The sequence below is a fragment of the Carex rostrata genome, chromosome 15 (genome assembly GCF_964058835.1).
Source record: "Carex rostrata chromosome 15, lpCarRost1.2, whole genome shotgun sequence".
Classification (NCBI taxonomy): domain Eukaryota; kingdom Viridiplantae; phylum Streptophyta; class Magnoliopsida; order Poales; family Cyperaceae; genus Carex; species Carex rostrata.
In genome coordinates, this window is record NC_135932.1 from 6,908,776 (window position 1) to 6,932,056 (window position 23,281).

The 23,281-nt window shown below is 33.5% G+C and overlaps 4 protein-coding genes and 1 long non-coding RNA gene across 6 annotated transcripts; 4 read left to right on the forward strand and 1 right to left on the reverse strand.

The window, feature by feature from the left end:
* Nucleotides 1-247: 247 nt before the first annotated feature.
* On the forward strand, nt 248-1,641 carry LOC144565925 (peptide methionine sulfoxide reductase-like). The gene is made up of 2 exons (XM_078315769.1): nt 248-634; nt 1,215-1,641. The coding sequence occupies exons 1-2, from the start codon at nt 320-322 to the stop codon at nt 1,461-1,463; spliced, it is 564 nt and encodes a 187-aa protein (XP_078171895.1). The 5' UTR covers nt 248-319; the 3' UTR covers nt 1,464-1,641.
* Nucleotides 1,642-5,621: 3,980 nt separating this feature from the next.
* Nucleotides 5,622-7,581, forward strand: LOC144566909 (uncharacterized). The gene is made up of 2 exons (XR_013515304.1): nt 5,622-5,988; nt 7,319-7,581. It is a non-coding gene; the product is annotated as an uncharacterized LOC144566909 (long non-coding RNA).
* A 1,982-nt stretch (nt 7,582-9,563) lies between these two features.
* On the forward strand, nt 9,564-11,698 carry LOC144565926 (peptide methionine sulfoxide reductase-like). Its single transcript, XM_078315770.1, has 2 exons — nt 9,564-9,950; nt 11,194-11,698. The coding sequence occupies exons 1-2, from the start codon at nt 9,636-9,638 to the stop codon at nt 11,440-11,442; spliced, it is 564 nt and encodes a 187-aa protein (XP_078171896.1). The 5' UTR covers nt 9,564-9,635; the 3' UTR covers nt 11,443-11,698.
* A 2,029-nt stretch (nt 11,699-13,727) lies between these two features.
* Nucleotides 13,728-17,271, forward strand: LOC144565927 (vacuolar protein sorting-associated protein 20 homolog 2-like). Of its 2 annotated transcripts, XR_013515068.1 has the most exons (8): nt 13,733-14,090; nt 14,485-14,637; nt 15,124-15,276; nt 16,088-16,165; nt 16,256-16,318; nt 16,427-16,529; nt 17,015-17,127; nt 17,160-17,271. XR_013515068.1 is itself a non-coding variant. In XM_078315771.1 (7 exons), exons 1-7 carry the CDS (start codon nt 13,989-13,991, stop codon nt 17,038-17,040), a joined length of 678 nt encoding a protein of 225 aa, XP_078171897.1. In that variant the 5' UTR covers nt 13,728-13,988; the 3' UTR covers nt 17,041-17,271. The 2 variants fall into 2 exon arrangements, 1 of the variants encoding a protein (XP_078171897.1); XM_078315771.1 differs by having other exon boundaries at nt 13,728-14,090; nt 17,015-17,271.
* Nucleotides 17,272-17,694: 423 nt separating this feature from the next.
* LOC144565929 (uncharacterized) lies at nt 17,695-19,850 on the reverse strand. The gene is made up of 2 exons (XM_078315772.1): nt 19,660-19,850; nt 17,695-17,963 (listed from the first exon to the last, which is right to left on the reverse strand). The coding sequence occupies exons 1-2, from the start codon at nt 19,762-19,764 to the stop codon at nt 17,877-17,879; spliced, it is 192 nt and encodes a 63-aa protein (XP_078171898.1). The 5' UTR covers nt 19,765-19,850; the 3' UTR covers nt 17,695-17,876.
* Between the last annotated feature and the right edge of the window lie 3,431 nt (nt 19,851-23,281).

A 23,281-nucleotide genomic window follows, 5' to 3' on the forward strand; every position in this document is an offset into this window, starting at 1 on the left:
AGTTTTTAAGTTAATTTTAATATATTCATTTTTCAACATTTTTATCGTTTGATTTAATACTAAAATAACTCTAAAATATTTAAAAAATTATATCTAAATGCATCACTCATAAAGTAAATCGGTTTAAATTAGTCATTTAAAGTCTATTCAATTAATTTTGAAGTTAGTATCATATGACATCCATATTATACTAGCCGGACTCAAAATTAAAACCTCTCCTGTATATAATCAAGCTCGTGCCGCTACGTCTATATTCCATAACTCATTCACTCGTCAAACCCAACAAAATCCAGGGAAAGAAAGAGAAACATATCCGAAAATGGCAGAGACAAACCCCGCCCTGGGACCCGATCTCGACTCGCCGGAGGGTGGCACCGGAAACCAGCTGGCGCAGTTCGCCGCCGGGTGCTTCTGGAGCGTGGAGCTAGTGTACCAGCGGGTCGAAGGTGTGGTAAAAACCGAGGTGGGTTATACTCAGGGGCACCTCGACAATCCTACCTACAAAGATGTGTGTTCTGATAAAACGGGTCACGCTGAGGTGGTGCGCGTGCATTTTGATCCAACAGTGTGTAGTTATTCGACCCTTCTTGGGGTTTTCTGGGGCAAGCATGATCCCACTACGGTCAACCGCCAGGTAGGTGTCCTTGACTCTCTGATTTTAATTAATGTTTTGTTTTTTGGATTAATTGGTTTGGTGTTATATTGGGTTTGGAATGTTGGTTTGTGTGTGAATTAGTGAAAATTTGGGCTTGTTTTGTTTCTGAGAAAAATTTCACTGTGTGGGAAACATTGAGTGAGTCTATGGTACTATGCATATTACGATTTGGTACCGTATTACGGCTCTATATTGGAGTTTTCAAATCCTAACGGTCGATCCGAACCGTTCATCTTGTTCTCCATATTAATATGTATTTGGAGACCAAATTTTACATTTTTTGAAATTTTTTTACTATTTTTTGAAATTTATTGAAAATCACTGTTTTTGGATGGTCCATAATTTTCAGATCAAGTGATTTTCTAAATATCTAAAAAAATAGTAAATAATTTTTAAAAAATGTAAAATTTGGTCTCCAAATACATATTAATATGGAGAACAAGATGAACGGTTCGGATTGACCGTTAGAATTTGAAAACTCGAATATAGAGCCGTAGCACGGTGCCAAATCGTAATATGCATAGTACCATAGACTCACTCTTCTTTTATTGTTAATTAGGGAAAAGATGTGGGTACACAGTATCGCTCTGGAATCTACTACTATAATGAAGAGCAAGCCAAGGTTGCCAGGGAGTCATTAGAAGCAAAACAAAAAGAAATTTCTGCCAAAATAGTTACTGAAATTTTACCAGCAAAGAAGTTTTACTGTGCTGAGGAGTACCATCAGCAATACCTCGAGAAAGGGACCGGGGGGACGAAGCAATCTGCCAAGAAAGGATGCACTGATCCAATTCGATGCTATGGCTGATATGATTTGTCATGATCCAAATTTCGAAGAAGTTATGTATGTAGTATATTTTAGGAGAAGTATTTCTCGTTTTAGAGATTTTATGTTGTTATAAACAAATCATTTGTACTCTATGTAATATATGAAGTCGAGAAATACAATCAAACTTCTCATAAAGTTTTCTCTTTTTTCTCCTTCATTTTTGATATCTTCTTAATTAGAAACCCTAACGATAGATTATGAAAATGCTAATAGCAGAAAATGATGTCTCCAAAAATGGAAAGAATGTTATGAGAGAAATTTAGTGAAAGATGTTAATGTTGCTTAGTTTTCCAACGGAATTTGTCATTTTAATATAGTTAAAACATATTTAATTAGCCTAAAACTAATGATGGAATTAGCCCAAACAACACGGGGCCTTTTGAGAATTCACATCCTCTCCATTAACTGATAAGGGAATCTTTTACGATTACTAGATCTGCACCGTTCTTTTTAACTTGGCATGAATCTCAAAGCCCAATAATACTGCACCAGCACTAGTCTGAATCTCAAACCGTAAAGTGAGGGTAATCCTCTACAATACCTGGGAGGATACATATCCGCCTTTTGATGGGTTAAAGCGAGATGTTTTGATTTTTTGATTTTTTATTATGGTATATAAAAAAAATTTCGGGTCGTTCTCTTCCGATCAGATAAGAAACGTCAACTCTATTTTTTTTTTTCCAATGAGAGCCTTAGCCGATGATTTTATTATCTTAAATTTTATTTAAGTAAGACAATATTAAATATGAGTCTATATATAGTCTAAATTTTAACTCATTATCATTAAAATTATAACACATTTTAATTATCTAATTATAAGACGGAGATGTTTTTTTTTTTTATTATGGTATATAAAAAAAATTCAGGTCGTTCTCTTCTGATCAGATAAGAAACGTCAACTCTATTTTTTTTCCAATGAGAGTCTTAGCCGATGATTTTATTATCTTAAATTTTATTTAAGTAAGAGAATATTAAATATGAGTCTATAGTCTAAATTTTAACTCATTATCATTAAAATTATAACACATTTTAATTCTCTAATTATAAAACGTTATCCCAAAATAATTAATTCAATGAGCCAAAATCAACGTGAGATTCTGAACCTAGTTTTTTTTTTCTTACAATAAAATTTAGGTCAAGCTATTCAACTGGATTAATATCTACAAAGATTTTTTATTTAAATTCTAAAGATGAAATTTTTAACATGGAAAACACTACCTTTATTACTAGATTAAAAGTTGATTCTTTATTATGAAGATATTTAATTAAATTTTTAACCAAAATTAATTATATTTTATGTTATATTTCGAAATTTTAAAATATGATTAATTTTCTAAATCGATTATTACGCTTAAATAATTTTTTTTTATTTTTCTTATTTTTTTTATTTATTAAATTAACGATCGTTCAGATTTTATCTAACTAATTAAAACGAATCAAAAATTTCGAATATAAATGAATCGTGAAATATTGTATACTAAAATTCAGAAATTTAGAAAACAAATTGATTCGTACAAATAAATAAATCAATCGAGATTTAATTAAAAGTATAAGGATACGAATTTTTCGTGCAAGCAAAATTATAAAAGTATAAATTTTGTTAATTATGAATTGTGTAGACTAATTAGATCATAATACGTATATACGAAATTTATAACGAAATTTCAAACCAATTTCGTTGAAATGTGATTAACATATCAACATATAACAATTAGAAACATATGAATTATGGAATTGTTTTATCCCGTAGATTCAACTCAGCACGAATCTTAAAGCCAGGGGATTTAATTAAATCCCCCTCCCCACTCTCTTTCTCTCTCTGTTGGCGAACCCCACCCCTCCCCCTTTCTCCCTTTTCCGCCTCCTCCATTCCCTCCCGTAAACCCTAGCCCCCTCTCTTCCTTCACTGACCCGTGGCCCCACTAGTGAAGCTTTCTCCCTCTCTCGTTTCCTTACTGGAGAAGGTTTCGGATTTGAGTTCCCGCTCTCTCTCTCTCTCGTGCCGTCCCGTCGGTTGTCAGAGATCCCGTCCCTGTGCTTGACTTGTGCGCGGTTTCACCTGCCCAGTGCGACTTTGGTGCCTGGTGCGTGCCTACCCTCTGACAGGGGCTTGGCCGTACCCCTGCCCCGTCCCTGCTGCCCTGTGCCTTCCCTGGTATTATAAAGCCTCCATCTCTCTCTCTCTCGTGGGTTGCTTGATTTTTGCTTGTTTGCACTCATGTGTTGAGATTTGCCCTGTTCTCCCTCTATTTTGCTATTTCCTACTGTGATTGTGAGGATCCGAAAACCCTAGACGGTTGGGGGTTTTCTTTGCTTGCTTGGTGCCGCTTTGGTGTTGGTTGTTGCCTTTCTGGTGCTGGCCTTATGCTGTTCTGGTGCTTGGTTGGTGCTTTACCGTGCTGGTGCTGGTTGCTGTTGCACTGGTGTCGATTCCCCCTTCCCCTTTTGCTGTTCTCCTCGGTGCTCTCCTCGGTGCTAGCTCTAATCGGGTAATTCTTAGCACCTTACCTATTTTTGTGGCTCGTTCGGGTTGTTGATTTTCCCGGCAAGCCGATGCACTTGGCTGTGTTGCCGTGCTTTCTGACCTGTGCTTGCTCTGTTTCGGGTTCTGGTTACCTTGACCTGTTGCCTTGCTTGTGTTGTTTGGTTGGGTGTTTGCCTCTGACCTATGCTTGCTTGTTGTGTATATTGTGCTGGTTCTGTGTTGATGCTGTGTATATGGATGGTGTGTTGCTGACTTGTGTAGGTGACTGGTACCAGTGTACCAGTCCCATGAATTTCTGGTACGGTGTTGATCTGTGTTTACCAGTACTTGAACTGACAGGGACCAAATTGTGAATTTGGGAAAATTTGGGGTTGGATGCGAAAAATGTAGGCCCTTGTGAGATTAATTAAATTCTAAGGGCTAAGGTGCAAAATTATATATTTTATTGGGCTTGGCCTTTTTACTTATTGGGTTCGGCTGAATTTTATTTGGGCTTGGGCCCTTATATGAAAACAGAAAAAAATGAATTGGAAATGGACTTTGATTTCTGTTGGGCCTATATCTAATTTATTAATAAATTAGGACAAGGCTTGGGCCTTAATATAAATGGGCTTGGCATATTTTAAAGGGGCTAATTAATTATGGTACTTGGGTTTTTCCCAAAGGGCATAATTGTCGGATAAAAACGCGGCTTTTAAAGTTTAAGTTTTATAAGGAATCGAATGCTTACGTAAACTTGAACTAGCTCGGGAAATGATTATACCGTCCAGGGTCTGATGCCTCGATGATGACTCATAACATAATTTGAGCAGATACTATAATAACCCGATTGGACACCTGTATGATCCCGAAACAAACCAAATTAAAACACCAAACACATTAAATTAAAATAAAAGTTTCATAAAAAGTTTTTAAAGTTAAAATAGTTCTTTTAAACATTTTTGTTCGAACTTGTACAAAAATTTGTTACTAATTAATAAAGGACAATTAATTAGCAACGAAAAATAGTTGTTATGGACTTAGATTCGAAACGGCTAAGTAAACGTAGAGATTTAATTAGTTATAAAAATAACGAATTGCGCGACTTAGCAATAAATTAATTTGAAACACGTAAACCAATTAAGGGTTTCGTTTTTAATTTTATAAAATGAATTATACAACTAAAATATAAATTAGACCTAATTGTTAGAATAAATAATTTCAAACTTGAATCGAAATCGTGAATTTTATTATGGCTTATTTTATTTAATTAATTGTATTTTTAACTGAGACATGTGAAATTAGTTTAAAAGGGTACGTTTCTAAAACTTTAATTAAACTAAAGTTTTGAATAACCAAATGCAACCGTATATAATAAAATACGTAACTAATACGAATTGATGTAATAACTATTAAATTAACATATTTTATCGTAATATTACAATTAGGAATTTAAATTATAATTTAGGTTTCGAATATCGAATTCGAACGACGGGATTAATTATAGTGAATTAAATTAAATCAAAGAGAGTAGATAGTAGAATATATTAACTAAGTATAGCACATTTAAAAAAATTACCGTAACTCCCGAACAATTATTTTATTACGAATAATTCGACATTTGAATTTATACAAGCAATATATCTTCAAAATTAAAGCGTTAGAATATAAATTTGACTAGGATTAAATTAGATTAAACTAGACCAAAGTGAATGATCAATAGTTGACAAACCTGTAAATTAAGATTAATGCTACGCTCGATGACATGAAATTAATTAATTAATATATGCCTAATCGGATCAGTCCGACTGACTGAACCGATAAATTTTATAAAATCGAAGTAATCGAGAAATCGACTTGTACATTAATTGGGACGAGGGTTAGAATAAAATTAGCGTAGATTTTAATTAGTTTAAATTACGTGATCACAGATCAGTCAACTCCGTGCGAGTCCGACCCGTGGGCCGATCCGACTGACCCGCAGTTCGGAGCATACGCGGAGCACGCCGATTATTAGCGACAGAGACTCCAGCCCTACAGGTGTGGGATATCTGAATTATTCTTTTCGTGGGCGTACTCTTACCAGTCGATCCATTTGACCTGACATTCGCACTTTATTTTTAAGTAGTTGCATTAAAACATTAGAGCATGTTTATCCTTTTTGCACTGTAGGTAGAATTGCATAAACCCTGAAAAACTCGAATTTACTGTATTTTAAGAGTAGAGTAATTAAATAATATTATATGTATATCTTATTAGAATATTAGGTTATTAACTGTCTTCTTCTCGTAGAAGACTATATTATTATTTTACGTGCATACGCATGCATTGGTGAGAGCTGAGCAGAGCCGAGTGACTTCGTTCCGTCTTGGTGTCACTTGGCATGGGACGGCCCGACAGCCACTGAGCTGAGGGTCACTTGATCCTTGGATGGCTTTAGGATTATACTATATATATACACTTTGATATATATACCCTTTTTCGATCGTTTTACTATTTGACGTGAGCAGTTCCGATCTCGAGTTCTGTGGCACGATACGATTCGGGATTTATCCCTTCTCTACATTAGGAGCTACTTTGACTAGAACGGATTCCAAGGTCGAGCTACGGGAGCTACGGGAGTCTACGGGAGTCAACGGGGGTCAACGGGAGCCTACGGTTGTGCCGGGCTCACACCGGACCCAATGACCGGACTCATAGCCGGACTCATAGCCGGACTCAGCCGGTCTCGAGCCTTGTGGAATCATGCGTGGTGTACCTATTGGACTGGCCAGACGGTAGAGTTCTCTCCTGCTCATGAGGGAAGAGATTGACTTTTTACGACCTGCATTGTATGATTTCTCCTATTGGATATGTTTGGGTGACGAATCGTTATGCGAGATGACACATTGGATTTGATATAACCATCGGCTAGTGTGCTATTATCTTGTGGAGCAATGCTCGATGTCACTAGGCAACGTGTATCATTGCACTCTGATCACAGTCCTTGGATTATATTGTTTGGATCTTTTTGATCCTATTGGCAGGCACGGGGTGATTACTTTATCCATATTATTATTATTATTATTGTATTTGGGCACACAGTGCAAGGAGTACTGGATTCCGACTTGATTTATATCCGATATTACACTTTGATTTTATTTTGGGTTTATTTCGCATGTTGGCATAATGGAATAATCGCATCATGGCATCATTCAAAAGTATTGTAAATTCTATTAGCTATTAATATAGGTTCACACATGTGCATATTTTAACTGTATTCATTTTATAAATAAAAGTGCTTTGATCGTAGAGGATCCCTGAGGGGATAATTCTGGGTCACATACTGGGCGACTCGTCGCTCACCCACAAGTTGTTTCGTGGGTTTTAGGTACAGCATCTGGCGATCCGCAGCAGGAGTTGTCAGGAGTTGTCCCCGATGGCCACATCGTTTGATTAGCTAGAGTTAGACTTTTGATTAGGTTTACGAGTCTCGTATTTACTGTGTTATATATACGAGCTCGATAGATCATGTACCCCCTTCTATAGATGGTGTTATTTGGATCCGAGATGGATCGAATTATATGTTATGTATGTGTATGTTTATTTATTTGCTATGTGACTGATGCTTGATATTTATATTATATTTGCTTCCGCTGCTGTTTGAGTTATTATTTATGGTTAGCCTTGCGTGCTTAATGATTAATTAAGCACGAGGCGAGGTTGATCACATCTTAATCCAGAATTCCTGGTTTGGGGTGTGACATTTTATAAAGCATGTTAGAATGGTTATGGTTAGTTTGTTCCGATGATATTCAATCAACATGTAACTCGATTTATGAACTTGAAATTTTCATAAATCGAGTTATTAAGATTCTTATATTCAGATCATATCAATCAAATTAACTCAAATCCTTCATTTGAATCCCCAATTAAAGTTTGAGGTGCACATGCTAAATTACAATTAATATATTATATAACTAAGAACCAAAGGATGGATTATATGTATCATAAGCTTGAATAGTGGATGCCAACTTATTGATTTAGAATAAGCTTTGTGTTGGATGCAGGGACAGGGCAGCTGTCCTTTCTAGATTTTGAATTTTAGTAGAAATCTGAATGTTTTGATTGACTTTGCCTCTTTTGAAACTTTTTTTCTCTTCTTTGAATATTTGATTTGTAATTCGGGTTAAATTTAAATTTAAAATTAAAATAAATTTCTTGAATTATAATTGGTAATTGGAATTATAGGTTAGAGAATCATAAATTACAAGTCAGAGTATTGAAGAGCATAAGTTAAAACATTGTTTTTTATTGAAAATTTAATTAGTTAATGAGTTTAAATCTAATTAACTATTTAAACTCGATTCGATATTTTTGTTCTGGGTTGCCCCTAGTTGGATGACAAGGTCAACACAAGGTGTGTATATATGATAGCCTGACTAATTAAAGATAATTCATATTGCAATTTTAAACAAGACTGACTAGTATAGTCTGACTAATCAAATATATTTCATAATGTAATTTCAAGTTATTAATTAGTAACAATAATAATATATATCAAAGTCAACTTGAGAAACAGCTCCATCCCATGTGCCATTTCCAAGAAGCTAGGTCGTATCTTCTTCACAGTTGACTTCGTTTGCAAGAACTACATTGGCGAAATATCGTATTTACATACTTTATCCAACAACAAATTAATGCACAATTATCGGACCATTTTTTTTTTCCCCTAATAATCCGTGATGTGCATTACAGGAGAAATTCATGAAGAAATTTTATCCAGTGATACTTTCTAATTCAAGTGGATGTACATTAAGAGAATGTTCATTTGCCTCCATGAATGAAGACTGTAAAGGAGATTTTATTAACAGCTTCCTTATAGTTATTGATAACAACAACAACAAAAAATAACTCAAAAAATTTGATACATGCTATATTTAATTGACAAAAAAAAAATTTACAATTTAAAATTTTACTTGTAAAACGTTTTCAAAAAGAGTTGAACAGGAAGCATGGCTGCTTACAAATTATCGAAGTTTTCTGAACGACCTTAAAAATACTTTATAATATGAGGAGAAATTCACTCGTACTCATTTTTTATGACATCAAATTACATCTTACATTTTGAAAGTTTTTAAAGTCTAAACCGTTGATTCAAACCGTTCAACATAATGGATATATTAAAATGTACTTACATATTAAATTTTACATTTTGTTGAATTTTTTTACTATTTATTAAGTATTTTACAAAATTATTATTTTCAGACCATTGAATTTTTGTACCCATCTTAATAAATAATAAGAAAAATTCAAAAACATTCAAAAAAATGTAAAATTTGATCGCAAACACATTTTAATATATTCATCATGTTGAATAATTTGAATCGATTGTTTAGACTTTAAAAATGTAGAGGGTAATGTAATCCGATGTCATAAAAGAAATATATAAATTGATCCCTAATCTTATAATATTTATTGTAATACAATTCAACATCCTTCACCAAATAAGATCGCCTTAATTATTTAAAAAACCCTCCTGAAAACGGAAACGATTGAAAAATTGCATCCCCTGGTCAGCCCTTCCCCAGTTCTCCTCTATAAAACCCCCTATATATATATAATCAACCTCGTGGGGCTACATCCATCATTCATTCACTCGTCAAACCCAACAAAATCCAGGGAAAGAAAGAGAAACATATCCGAAAATGGCGGAGACAAACCCAGCGCTGGGACCCGATCTCGACTCGCCGGAGGGTGGCGCCGGAAACCAGCTGGCGCAGTTCGGCGCTGGGTGCTTCTGGAGCGTGGAGCTAGCGTTCCAGCGGGTCGAAGGTGTGGTAAAAACCGAGGTGGGTTATACTCAGGGGCACGTCGACAATCCTACCTACAGAGATGTGTGCTCTGGTAAGACGGGTCACTCTGAGGTCGTGCGCGTGCATTTTGATCCAACAGTGTGTAGTTATTTGACCCTTCTTGGGGTTTTCTGGGGCAAGCATGATCCCACTACGGTTGACCGCCAGGTAGGTGTTATATTGGGTTTGGAATGTTGATTAATTTGTGTTAATTATTATATGGGATATGGCGTCTCTTTGTTAGTGTGTGAATTAGTGAAAATTTGGGCTTGTTTTGTTTCTGAGAAAAATTTCACTGTGTGGGAAACATCTTGCTTCCCTTTTTAGAGGCTTACCAGCATTTATCTAGATATCTGATACGGAATGATACAACAACAACATCCATCTAAGTCTCAATTAATGCGATAATCCATACATTGGACTGTTTGGTCTAATGGTAAACTGGATTAGTATATGGCTGGTTCGTACTGGTACCCAGTTTGAGAGTTAAAGGGTACATACTCAGTGGCTGAGTGAGAAATTTTACTCAGTAGTGTTATTTTTAAATAGCTAGAAAATTAACTAATTTATTAAGTATACAATGTAATTGTGCAAATTTTGATGGGGTTATTTGACCCCCACTGTTTTCAATGTGGCCCTGCCAGTATACAAGCTGGTGCTGAGTTGACTAGTGGTACGATATATATATACCATGTATAAGTAAAGTTTAAATTTTTGTATACAAAAGTGTGGATGATCAAGAAAGGGACACTAACTATTAATATAATAATGGGTTATATGTGTTGTTTCACACATAAGGAAGTCTAAGCAACATGAAATGACTCTTCAATTAATGTGATAAATTTCCTGATCTATTATTTTGCTTGTTCTCCATGTTGTGCTGGAACTTGAAAGTAATATCTGCATTTTGTTTTTTGGTCATTTATTATTTGCATGTTCATCTTCTTATGAAGATCCATTGTCAAATGCATTAGATAACATAGTGACAATTGAATAATTTGGGTTCGGTTTGGCGGGATTAAAAAATCGTGATTTGAAAATAATTCGGATATAATTCGGAAATGATTCAGAATTATCTAGATCAAAGATTCCAGTCCCACAAGGGAGCAAAAATAAAAATAAAAAACAAACAAAATGTTTTGGGAAAAATTCGGGAATAATTCGGGAAAAAATTTGTACAATTTGCGAATTATTCACGAATAATTCGGTCAAATTGTCAACCGAATAATTCGGCGTTCGGTTCACCATCACAAAAAAAATATTATTCGCGAATAATTCGTGAATCTTTTGACTATGTTAGATAATTGTTCTTAAATGAAGTAGTAGAGATCATGATGTTTTTTTTCTATTCTATTACTTATCTCTCTCAATGGTCTTTATTTCTATTTATCTTTCTTTTATCTTTAATTAGGGAAATGATGTGGGTACACAGTACCGCTCTGGAATCTACTACTATAATGAAGAGCAAGCCAAGCTTGCCAGGGAGTCATTAGAAGCAAAACAAAAAGAAATTTCTGCCAAAATAGTTACTGAAATTTTACCAGCAAAGAAGTTTTACTGTGCTGAGGAGTACCATCAGCAATACCTTGAGAAAGGGAGCGGGGGCATGAAGCAATCTGCCAGGAAAGGATGCAACGATCCAATTCGATGCTATGGATGATATGATTTGTCATGATCCAAATTTCGACCGGATATTTGAAACAAAGCTGGAGTTTGTTATCCAGCATATGTCTCTTGTATGTTCAGTTTGGTCAATTTTTGTTGTTGTATTATTGCTGCAATAAACCACTTGTAAGTTCATTTCTTTTGCTTGCACCGAGGTTATTAGTGCTTATTATTGGATGGCATAACTTATAAGTAATTAAAAAATCAGCAGATGCCATCTGAGAATTTCTTTTGTAGCACCACAATTACTCTGTATTGCATTAACAATTGTTTTGAATTACTTCTCGTGGTGTTATAATCCCAGTAAAATGTGGAGTTAGATAAATTATGCTTTTTTGATTATCATATTCTAATTTATGGTTATGTCTTTGTATATGTTGCGGCTTATGGTGTGAGACAAAGGAGCTGCTTTCATATATATGTTAAATGTTTAAAGGTTTTTTTATTCAAATAAATAATTTGATATCTTATATTTTATTTATTATTGTTAAAATTGAATTCTTTTGTTATTATGGTCTCGTACATATTAAGTTATTTTCTTTTGTAGTTGATCTAATATGTGCGTACTCGAAATTTTATAAATAATCTTTATTAAAAGTTGATATATAAAATTTTGCAGGTAGGTAGAGGAAGAGTAAAGAGAGAGTTTCTTTTTGCGTGATTTATCAATTATCATGCATTATGTCACTTTATATTGCTTCAAATATTTTCTGTAAGTACATAATGAAAATAACTACACTTTGATCTGTTTACAATAAGGGCAACAACTGTTGGGGGATAATTTTATTTTTATCTTCAAATAATTTTTTTTGAAAAAAAGGCATCTAATTAAAAGATTTTTGAGTGACACATGTACCTAATAAATCCAACAGGTTTCATGTAGATTGGAAGGTGCTATTAACAGGAAATAAATCTGTTGTTATTTCTTACTATTAATAGGAAATTTTTCATATGCAAATCTTAATGAAATAAGTTTTTCATGCACGATCTCAACGAAGATCAACTGTTGGAAGTGTGCAGCGAATTTTACGGTTTGGTTTTCCACTATAGATGTTCTGTATTCTCTCATCTCACTATCTATTTACGTCATGTTTGATTTAGAAGAAGTTATATATAGGTTTCTCATTAGTATGTAGTATATTTTAGAAGGAAAATTTTAGTATTTAGTATGTAGTATATTTTAGTATTTAGTATGTAGTATATAGTATATTTTACACTATGTAGTATTTAGTATTTAGTATGAAGTATATTTTAGAAGAAGTTATATATAGGTTTCTCATTTTAGAGATTTTATGTTGTTATAAATAAATCATTTACACTATTTAATATGAAGAAATACAATTAAACTTTAAAATTTTGTCTCTTGCTTCTCCTACATTTTTTTGACGTCTTCATAAAAACACTACCGATCGATTATCAAAATGCTAATAGCAGAAAATCCTGTCTCGAAAAATGGGAAGAATGTTACGAGAGAAATTTAGTGAAAGATGTTAATGTTGATCAGTTTTCCAACGGAATTTGTCATTTTAATATAATTGAAACATATTGGGCCTAAAACTAATGATGGAATCAGCCCAAACAACATGGCGCCTTTTGATGGGTCAAAGCCTTGTATTTCAAATAGGGGCCCGTCTTCTTTCCGGGTTACAATCCAGAATCTAGTCTAATTGGGCTGATACAAGCTACAAAAGATGCATCTGGATGAAAGGGTGAGCTAGTAAAAATAGTAAGCTAAATTCAAATTAAAAATAGTAATTAATTCAATATTTTACTTAAGTTAGTAAAATAGTGAGTTAAAACACACAAAATAAATTAAAACTAATTGACAGTTATTAATCTAAATATGAATTAATCTAAAATAATAGCGTTATTTTTAGATTAGTTCTATTTTTACTCCAACTAAATGTATGCAAAGTAGGGATGAAAACAGAGCGGATAGTGAAAAAATTATATCCATGTTTTTTATTTTATTTTTTGAATATGGATCGGAGCATATATCAGACATATCAGACGGATGCGGTTACAGTCCGGATTAAATCGAATATTTATTAAAATAATATAAAAAATATTAAAATCCATAATATTTATCTAATTATAATGGTGAATAATATATATTAAAAATTAAAAATATATAGTATATATTCATTATTCGGATACGGATAATTGAAACGTAAAATCATATCAATATCCTTATTCGGATATTGAGATATCGGATATCAACATCTGTATTCCAATACGAATCGGATATCACCCGTAATGCAAAGATGTTATACTCGGATCTTTTGCAAAAGTGAACCACTGAAATTGACCCGAACCCGGTCTGAACCAAAACCGAGTCGGCGCTTGGCTGATGCGCTGCTCCCGGTTACGTACCAATCCACATCTCCAGCTCCTTGCTTCGACCGCCGGAAAGCGCACGATTAGTTAAGAAGAGGTTTTATTTTATTCGCAGTTAATTGAAAGGTTTGCTACAGCTATTAGATCACCAGTACAAACCAATTATTTTCGAGAAAAGGTAAAGAGAGGAAGAGAGGTGCAGAGATGGGGAATTTGTTCACGAAGAAAGTAAAGGTCACGGAGGTTGATCGTGCGATTCTTACGCTCAGGACGCAGCGCCGAAAGCTAGGTGAATACCAGCAACAGGTGATTTTGATCGATTCGCTTTTGCATCCTTCTGATTTAGTTTAAATTGTAGAACTTTAAAGGAAATGAATATCTAGTTTGAACCGTCTTTGTTGACAATCTTAATTGTCGATGCTGACTTAGTAGAAATCTAATGTAATTGCGTTTTTGCAATTTCATATTATATGAATCTGACAATCATGCCTTTTTAACAATAGAAAAATGTTTTTTGCAAGTTGAAGTGCTTTAGTGAATGTTAATCTGTAAGATTTCAGTGGTAACCTTTATATTGATCTAAATTGTAGTATCTCTTTCTTAAATGCAACTGTCAAGAGATATATTTCATCCTTTGGTGGATCTGTACCAAATTTTACACAATTACATGTGTTGATTTTGTCTATATTTCATTGTGTAGCTTGAAAAAGTTATTGAGGCTGAAGTAAAAGCAGCAAAGGACCTAATTGCGCAAAAGAGAAAAGACAGGGCTTTGATTGCACTAAAAAAGAAAAAAGTTCAAGAAGAGCTACTTAAGAACGTTGATGGATGGCTAATAAATGTTGAGCAACAGGTATCATTGAAACATTTTTTCATTTAGTTAATACTGAGAAATAACAATCTTGAAGTATTATTACACAGTCAGTTGTTTTATCTCTCCTTATAAAGAGAATGTGATTGACAAAATGAACCACCAGACAATTTTGTTAGTGCATTAGAGTTTACTCTCTGTTAAACCTATTGGGAAATGAGCAAATGGTCAGAAGTTGTATGCAGAGATCGAGTAGACTTAGCCAGTGGTAATCTGAGCGCAAAGTAGGTTCTAGGGTATTTCAATATATTTATCCGACATTATATTGCAATTCCTTCTGGATGGTCTTAATAATATCAGACATATATAAGCAATAATCAGGTGCAAAGCTTAAATTGAGTATCAAAGAATCAATAAACACTGCACTGTTCCGAACTAAGTTGTACATACTTGGTTCGTTACCGACTGCAATCATGACCAAGTGTTATTATCATTTTTGTGATTAGTGTTTTTTTTTTTTGTGTTCAGTTGGCAGATATTGAGTTGGCTAGTAAACAAAAAGCTGTATTTGATAGCTTAAAGGCCGGAAGTAGTGCAATTAAATCGATACAAAGTGAGATTAACATTGATGATGTTCAGAAGTTGATGGATGATACTGCAGATGCCAAGGCCTATCAGGAGGTAATCTTGCCGCTTTATTTAATTTTGTTCATTTACTCTCAATATACAGTGTTCATTCCCTCTTTATTGATCTTATATGACTCCTCATAATTTATTTTTTAAAAATGGCTCCTCATAATCATTTCTTGAATGAATATTCGGGGGTTCAATTGACCTGAAGAGGACTTGGGAAACAAATTGAGCAAAAGTGTGGAAGTTTAGGGGCTATTTTCTTGACGTTATTTCTATCAATGTGAAAATTCGGTTCTTTCTTTTTATTGGCACTTTCCTCACTTTGGTCTTGTCCATGCTTGTAATTTTCTGAGAAATTTTCAAACATATTTTTTTAACATGGTAGTTAGTCCTTCAAACTGGACTACCTGGTACCTTTGCATTAAATCCCCTAAAGACCCATACTTGATAGAGAATGCTCTTTTCTCAGCTAAGATAAGGAACTTTGTTTAGGCACTTGTGTTTCTCATATCTTGCTTCCTTCTGGGAGTATTGGGGCTGTATTTGCAGTGAGATTGTACCCTTCTATATTATAATTCTCTTTCAACTGTTCTTTTAACTTTTTCTCCCTACTCTTGTGCATCCACTTTATTTTTAAATTTTTATTTGATTCTTAATGCAGTAAATCAGTATATCTAATAATAGTAAGTAAACAAATTGCGATGCTTATTGTCTATTCCCTCATAGAAAGTGCAACTTAGAAAAACCTAGTCCGGAATACTTATGTAAATAGATTCATTCTCTCTATCTATGTTTGTGAATATTTAGTGTTATATAAACTACATAATCTAGTATTAATTCATTTATTTCTTGAATGTAGGAAATTAATGCGGCATTCCAGCTATCTGCTGAAGAAGAACAAGAAGTCATGGATGAATTTGAGAAATTGGAAGAAGAGGTTTGCATGGCCATTTTTCACTCTATATAGATTAGGAAATTTATTCCCTTTGAAATATTTTGATAATAAATTATTTCCTTTTATCTCCAGATGGTGGTGGAAGATTTACCAGAAACCCCAGTGGAGCCTGTTATAGTGGAGAAGAAGGACGAGGTATGAAAATAATCCATCTGCTTTTCTTGTTCATCCTCTCATTTTAATATAAAAGAATATTGCTAATCCCATTTAATGCTGAGTTTTTCCGTAATTCTTTGTGTTTAGATAAGTGAAGAATCATTGCCAAATGATGAGATTGAACTTCCTGATGTACCCAAAACCCCTGTACAGGTTGCTGGTCAGAGTTCTACTTCTGAAAGAGAAAAAGGTCTCTCTCTCTGTGAGGTTCATGCACACACAAACTCACACAATCACACTCTTATTAAGTACAAATTCTATACGGAAGTGGGTGCAGAAACAATGGGAAGAAACTAACAGCCTATCTTAACATTACTGTAATTGGGGAAGTAAAGAAGATTACTGAACATCTAAAAGATAAGAGAACCCTTGTTTAAAAAAAAAAAAAGTTGCTAAAAGATGTGAAATATATTTGATGCATAATCACAGTGCATTTGGTGTACCATGGATGACAGTTTCAGTCCCCAGCACTAAATTTTATCTGTGTACAATTTGGCTTGAACCATTGTGCAACATTTAGTCCCTTTTCTTCATTTATCTTCTTTGTTTGACAACTGAATGTACGGCCAAGTTGGTTGTTTGAGAGCTATATACGGGTCAATCAACTATGAGAAGTTTGGAGAAATTGTCTGTCATTATGTGATTATTGACTAAATTTAGTTCATAAATTTACAGTCTTGGAGGAGCCCCTCCCAGCTTGAAGAAGGGAAAAACTCAAGACGAAAATGGTTTCTCTCCAATTTATCTTGAAACTTTTGTAAAGTATGCATGAACAAATCAGATCTCTCCTATACAGTTCTTGGTTCTTTCATGTGATCTACTGTTACATATTCCATTGAGAATAAAAATTGTCCTGTGCTGTTTGGTTATTTATACATCGTTTAGAGTATTGTTTATTAAGTTAATTTATAATTTCGTACCTTTTATCGTGACTTGTCATTTTTGTGCGTACGAGTGAGATTTGTCAGGAAATCACAGACTGTAAAGCTCGTTTTGGTTTTTCTTAATCATTTTTTGAATGTCTTTCTGTATAGGCGTGAAATGCAAACAGTTGATGATTTACATTGTTTCCCTCATAGTACCTTTCGTTCAATTGCGACATTGCATGATTAAAATAAGGCTCCGATTCCATTGGAAATTTTGTCATTGGAAAAAAAATTAAATTGGTAAATGCAGTACCGTATTATAACCTTTGTTAATACATCACAGAAACCCTGAACTTCTGTGAGAATCGAAGCATTCTACTAAGAACCAATTACAGATCAATCCGGAATTCCGGATACAACTCCTTTAGAGGATCAACAGCATTTACTATATTTCTGTGCTGCTTGGGAAAAATACAAGTACCAAATATATTTCAAGATTTGTAACTACACCAAACAATTCCATGTCACTGCAAGGCAGAGCAAGCATTCCCAACATCATAGGAAAGTGTCAGGATCAACTATTGTCAGCTTATTAGCATAACAGAGATTCCAAAACAATGATTTCAAAGCAAATCGAGAAAAGAAAATTTAGAAAGCAGATGACAAGGAATTTATGCAAGAGATTCATTTTGTTTTGCTTCCGCCAGAAGCTCCTGCCTGACCCTCTTGATTTCCATCTCCCTATCCAGTCTTTCTTTCTGAAATACAGAATAAAATGGTTAGATTTGAGTTCATAAAATATCACAGAAAATAATGTATCGTATTTAAAGCTAACTCTAACAGTACTTGTTGGAGATAAAGATAAACTGTTACATTAGGAGGCAACTAAGCAAAATGAGAGGGATTATTTGTGGGATGTATAATCAGGAGACAAAATACTGATGTTCAGAATAGAGCGAGTATTTTGCAATAGAGTCTTCTGTTAACACTATCATATAACCTAATTAGTGGTGGAAAGAGATCAAATTACTGGTAAATAAATGTACACCATTTACAATAGTCTCTTCAGAACAAGGAATAAATTGTAAACAAAATATACGTGAGTTAGCGGGACATGTTGAAGAGAATGAATTAAAATGGTATGATTTTACCCTCTGAAAAAGGGTTAGATCATATGCCCCTCCAAAAGACGGAGCAAATATCATCTCTCTTCTCCCAGCTCTCTTTAAGTTCCCAAATCAGGTTCTCTTCTTCCTTGTTCAATAAACGAAAAACAACTCCTCTCATGATCATGCTGAATGTATTCCTTCTCTCTATTCATATTCTCTACCTTTCTGATCCGAATAAGTATGTGTAATAAAGTAGGGGGGAGGGATAATGAAGAACTCGCATAATCATGACACTTCTTATTTGCAAGAAATGTCATGTGCAAACTAGTATAGATGGATACAGAATTCTTATTCTCTTGAGGACATGCATAATGTTTTCAATATTTTTATATACTATAGTATACATCAAATTCCCCTTTTGACTTTCGATATTAAGCTTAGACATAATACTTATTATTTCTTTATGTTTATCAATGTTTATAAAATTGAGACACATTGTCTTGGTTCCCTGTGTAAGTTTAGGATACGGAAACAAGGGTATGGTTATATACTTCTCACTTTGGAGAGTTTTCTCGGGAGATAATTGATATTTATCTACATTTTTAAGCATGATGTTGCATTGATTGAAATTACTTGCTTTGTTCATCCCTTGAAAATGCTAATTGATATTTGTTGTGCTGTGCGAAAGGACAACACAACTTAAATTAGAAAAATAAAAATCAAAGCAAGAAAAAGGATGCAAGGATTTATTGGTTTTATTATTTGGCTTGATTTTTGGGTTCTTCAGCTTAAGAATCATAAACTAGAGTATTACTCCCTTTACTATTGAAAGATTAAAAGAAGCAGATCACAGCGTTCAATATAGGCAATATGATTTTTAACTAACAAATTTTGCATTATGATAATAAGCTAAGAACACAAAGTCTAGACATCAACACAAAATAACACACTATATTTTCTTAGGGTTATCTTTAACTTTTGAGTAAGCTGATAACTCAACATAATCTAATTAACTTGAAAGATCTGATAGGGCATAACTTTAACCTTGATTATGAACTAACAATTGGATCGATACCAACCCAAAATTCAATCCATTTTTACCTGACAGCTAAACCTAACCTACTACTCAACTCAGGATATGACTGAGATCGAACACTGTATGATCCAATATTACTCAGAGGACTTGCTATTAAAAATCTGACACATAGAGGTACTGAGCCACAAATCGAGCTGACTTGACTGTATATTCCAAATCGGAGCAAAATAAACCCGGTTACCTTTCAAAAACCTCAACATTTTACGGGAGGAGGGAAGTGGTGTGTGAGAGACAGAGAGAGAGAGATACCTTCTCGTCTTGGTGAAGAGCGATCCAGACATGGAGTTTATCCATGGATTGCCAGAAGAGAAACGCGCCGAAGCTCATACCGAAGAAGGTGGCAACTTTCACCATTGTTTCTTCCCTGCTCTCTCTTGTTTTCTCTTGATTGCAAAATCGAATCTCTTTCACTTCTCCCCTTCTACCTTCCCTAATTTATGAACTTTTTGCATATATGCCCATTGAAACCATTTTATTAGGATCAGCATCGTCCCAGGTACCTGACTCAAAAAAATTGAAATGGACGGCCTATATTTAATATCAGCCGGAGCCTGTTCGGAATGACAGAGGGGGGCAGTATTATTTGTGCTTTGAGATACGTGTCAAGTTAAAAATTCTAATCTTAAACCGTTCAATTTAATTGTACTCAGTCAGGTAACTGAGGGGATGTGAATTCATTTTATTAGGTTCGAAGTCTCTTCGTCCGTGGTGCCGATTGTACAAATAGGCCTCTTAGTTACATTGGATGGTCCATAAATGCTATCTCTATATATATTTAACCAGGCCCATTATTTATCAACTTCGGCCCAAAATTAGAGGACAACTGGATCCCTTTACTAATTTACCTCAACCCAAATTCAATTCGTTCTAAAATTGTAGGTGTACGGTGCACCGCTTCTTTACAACAAAAAAAAAAAACTTAAATCAGAAAACTATCAAAACAACCAGAGAGATTCTTTAATTTTGTTTGAAGCAATTCCTTATGTTGCTCATTGCAAAGTTATCCCTTTTTTGAAAATAATTAAAGGAGCTTTGGAATTAATTATTTAAATCATAGACCTCTCTTTTAAAAGCAGTAGGATCCATACTTTGCCCTTGATGCTTCTATTACTGCTTCCAAATATCTTTTCTCTTTTTGCTTTCACCTTTTTTTTTTTCCGGAAAAGTTAGGCCGGTGACTTGCTATTTGATTTTGTAAATTAAAATAAACCACCTATTTGCATCAATTTGGGTCCACCTGTCTGGTGCTGATCTGGCCCAACACCCCATTTCTATCCTATAAACATTAAACACAACACAATACAAAAAGGGAAAAACAATCCAAAGAAAATTAAAAGCAAGCAGAAACAGAGTTGCATTCTACATTTCTACTTTTAAATTTGAAAGATGTAAAAAGCATCTCAAAGCTAAAGAACAATATGCTTTCCTTTTGTTCTGAAAATGATGGCCATAAACAAGTTTGGTTCCATTTCCGGTGTGTTGCAATTTGTGTTCAACATAACAATTAAATTCTAAATACATATGAATTTGGTTTTTCTTAGACAGATGATAACTCAATCTTTGATAAATATGACTATTAATTTTAAGGCTATATTAAGTCTCTGCAACACAATTCATTTTTTTTGTGCCAATGAACATGCAATTATTTTAGGTTGGTGTTATAAGTTATTTAATTTAGACATGCCATACCCACTAAATCACCATTAATTATTTTATAAAAAGTTTCTCACATATATACAAATATACAATACCATGTTGGGAAAACTATGGTTAATATAAAGGCAGCCCATACGACCCCATATTAATATAAATTATACATGTACCAATATGCCATCCTAACAAACAAAGTACAACTTTTTGCAAATATATTTATCCGAAGAATTCAAAAACATTAAGAATTATATGTTATAAGAATGGCCATCATTTTATATTTCAGCAATATAAGCTGCTTATTTAGAAAAGTAATTAGCATTACAAAAGTAGATTATAAAATTTAAGCTGAACGTTGTCAATGGTCAGCGTTTACAGAATTTATTATACATTTGACAATGATCAGCATCAAAACGGTATGGATAATATCCGAACCGATGGACACCCTAACACACATAAAATATTATCTTTTTTTCATTGGACCAAATGCTAGTTTTTGCAATAGTAATATTATTTTAATTAAGGTTTGCATCTGTATGTAATCCTGAATATCTTACAAAAATAAATTTTAAGCATGCATGAAAAAAAATGGTTAAATTAGGTGTAAATATTTGTTAAACTTGTCTCATTCTCTGTTTGTGTGTGTGTGGGAAGGGAATGCAACAAAATCGATATATCTGTGGCTTCATAAAGTGAGGCACCAAGCACTAAAGTAGGGATATGCTCTGCCACTTTTAAAACATATAAAATCATATCATATATGACCAAGTGGCACTGTAACATTAACTTAATTATCTTTTTTTTTTGGAAGATGAGATTAAGATCACTTTTTATACAATCAACTAACATTTTTAAAACATCACAAAATAAAAATCTAACTTTGTTCTTTTCTAAGATGGATTTTTTTAAGGGTGGGAGCAAATCCTAACTTTTGTCAAGGTTTAGTGGGTGGGTAACTGATTAGTACCAATAATAAATTGAGTATTTTCTTTTTTGTCAAAGCACACTTTGGGAGTTTGTAATTTAACAGCATGCAGAAGAGGATCTCTCTCTGTTAATGTACTTTATGCCTACTTGTAAGATGTTGAAAGTGCACTGCTGGATCAAAACACAAGGGGAGCTCAAATACTTTATTGTTTCGTTCTACATTCTTATTTTTATTTTTGAAGTTATAAAATCACTATTTCAAGGAGATTATGTACCATCCGAAAAAATAATATTGTACCTATGTAATTTTTTTTAAGAAATATAAAATTTGGTCTCCAAAAATATTTTATTACGAAGATCATATTGGTTCGGATTCGTCATTTGAAACCGATTTGATGGGTTTTAGAGTTAAGCTCACCAAACAGTTTGGTGAGCTTAAGAACACCCTAGTTTTACTCATATATATATATATATGAGAAGGGATTCACTTGCAACATTTGTAAGTTACAACATCTTATAACAATTTGGTTTTATAATTTTTAAAGTCCAAGCAATCGATTCAAACTGTTCAACATGATCTCTATATTAAAATATGTTTGGAGATCAAAATTTACATTTTTTTTTTACTATTTATTAAATCTTTTACAAAATCGTTGTTTTTAGGCAATTTTGGACCACTGAAAAACAACAGTTTTGTAAAATACTTAATAAATAGTAAACAAAATTCAAAAAGAATGTAAAATTTGATCTCGAAGCACATGTTAATATAGATATCATGCTGAACGGTTTGAATCGACTGTTTAGGCTTTGAAAATCACAAAACCAAATTGTTATAAGATGTTGTAACTTACAAATATTGTAAGTGGATATATACACACACTCTACAAATATTTGTTCTCTGTTTTTTTCGTTGGAGATCTATCTGAGCAAATTATTCCTTTAAGAGCACAGTCATGTGGCCAAGACTAATATAATTAATTACGACATAAAATGTCTTATTAGAATAGAATTTGGCTAAACACAGTTGTGACTTTGTGAATTGTGAGTGTGTGAATGGTTGTATCTTAATTTATTCTTTCCAATTAGCTTACAATAAAGCATGTGGAGAATGAGCCCTTCATAGGAAACTAGAAGTTTCTAAATAGCTAAACTGCTAGTTATTCTTTTCTTTTTTTACACAATTTACCCACGGCATGATTTTAAATTTCAAACAATTATTTAGGAAATTGTTTGATCAGATAAGCTAGTTGAATTATAATAATATGGCACTTAGAGGCAGATAAAATTTGAATTT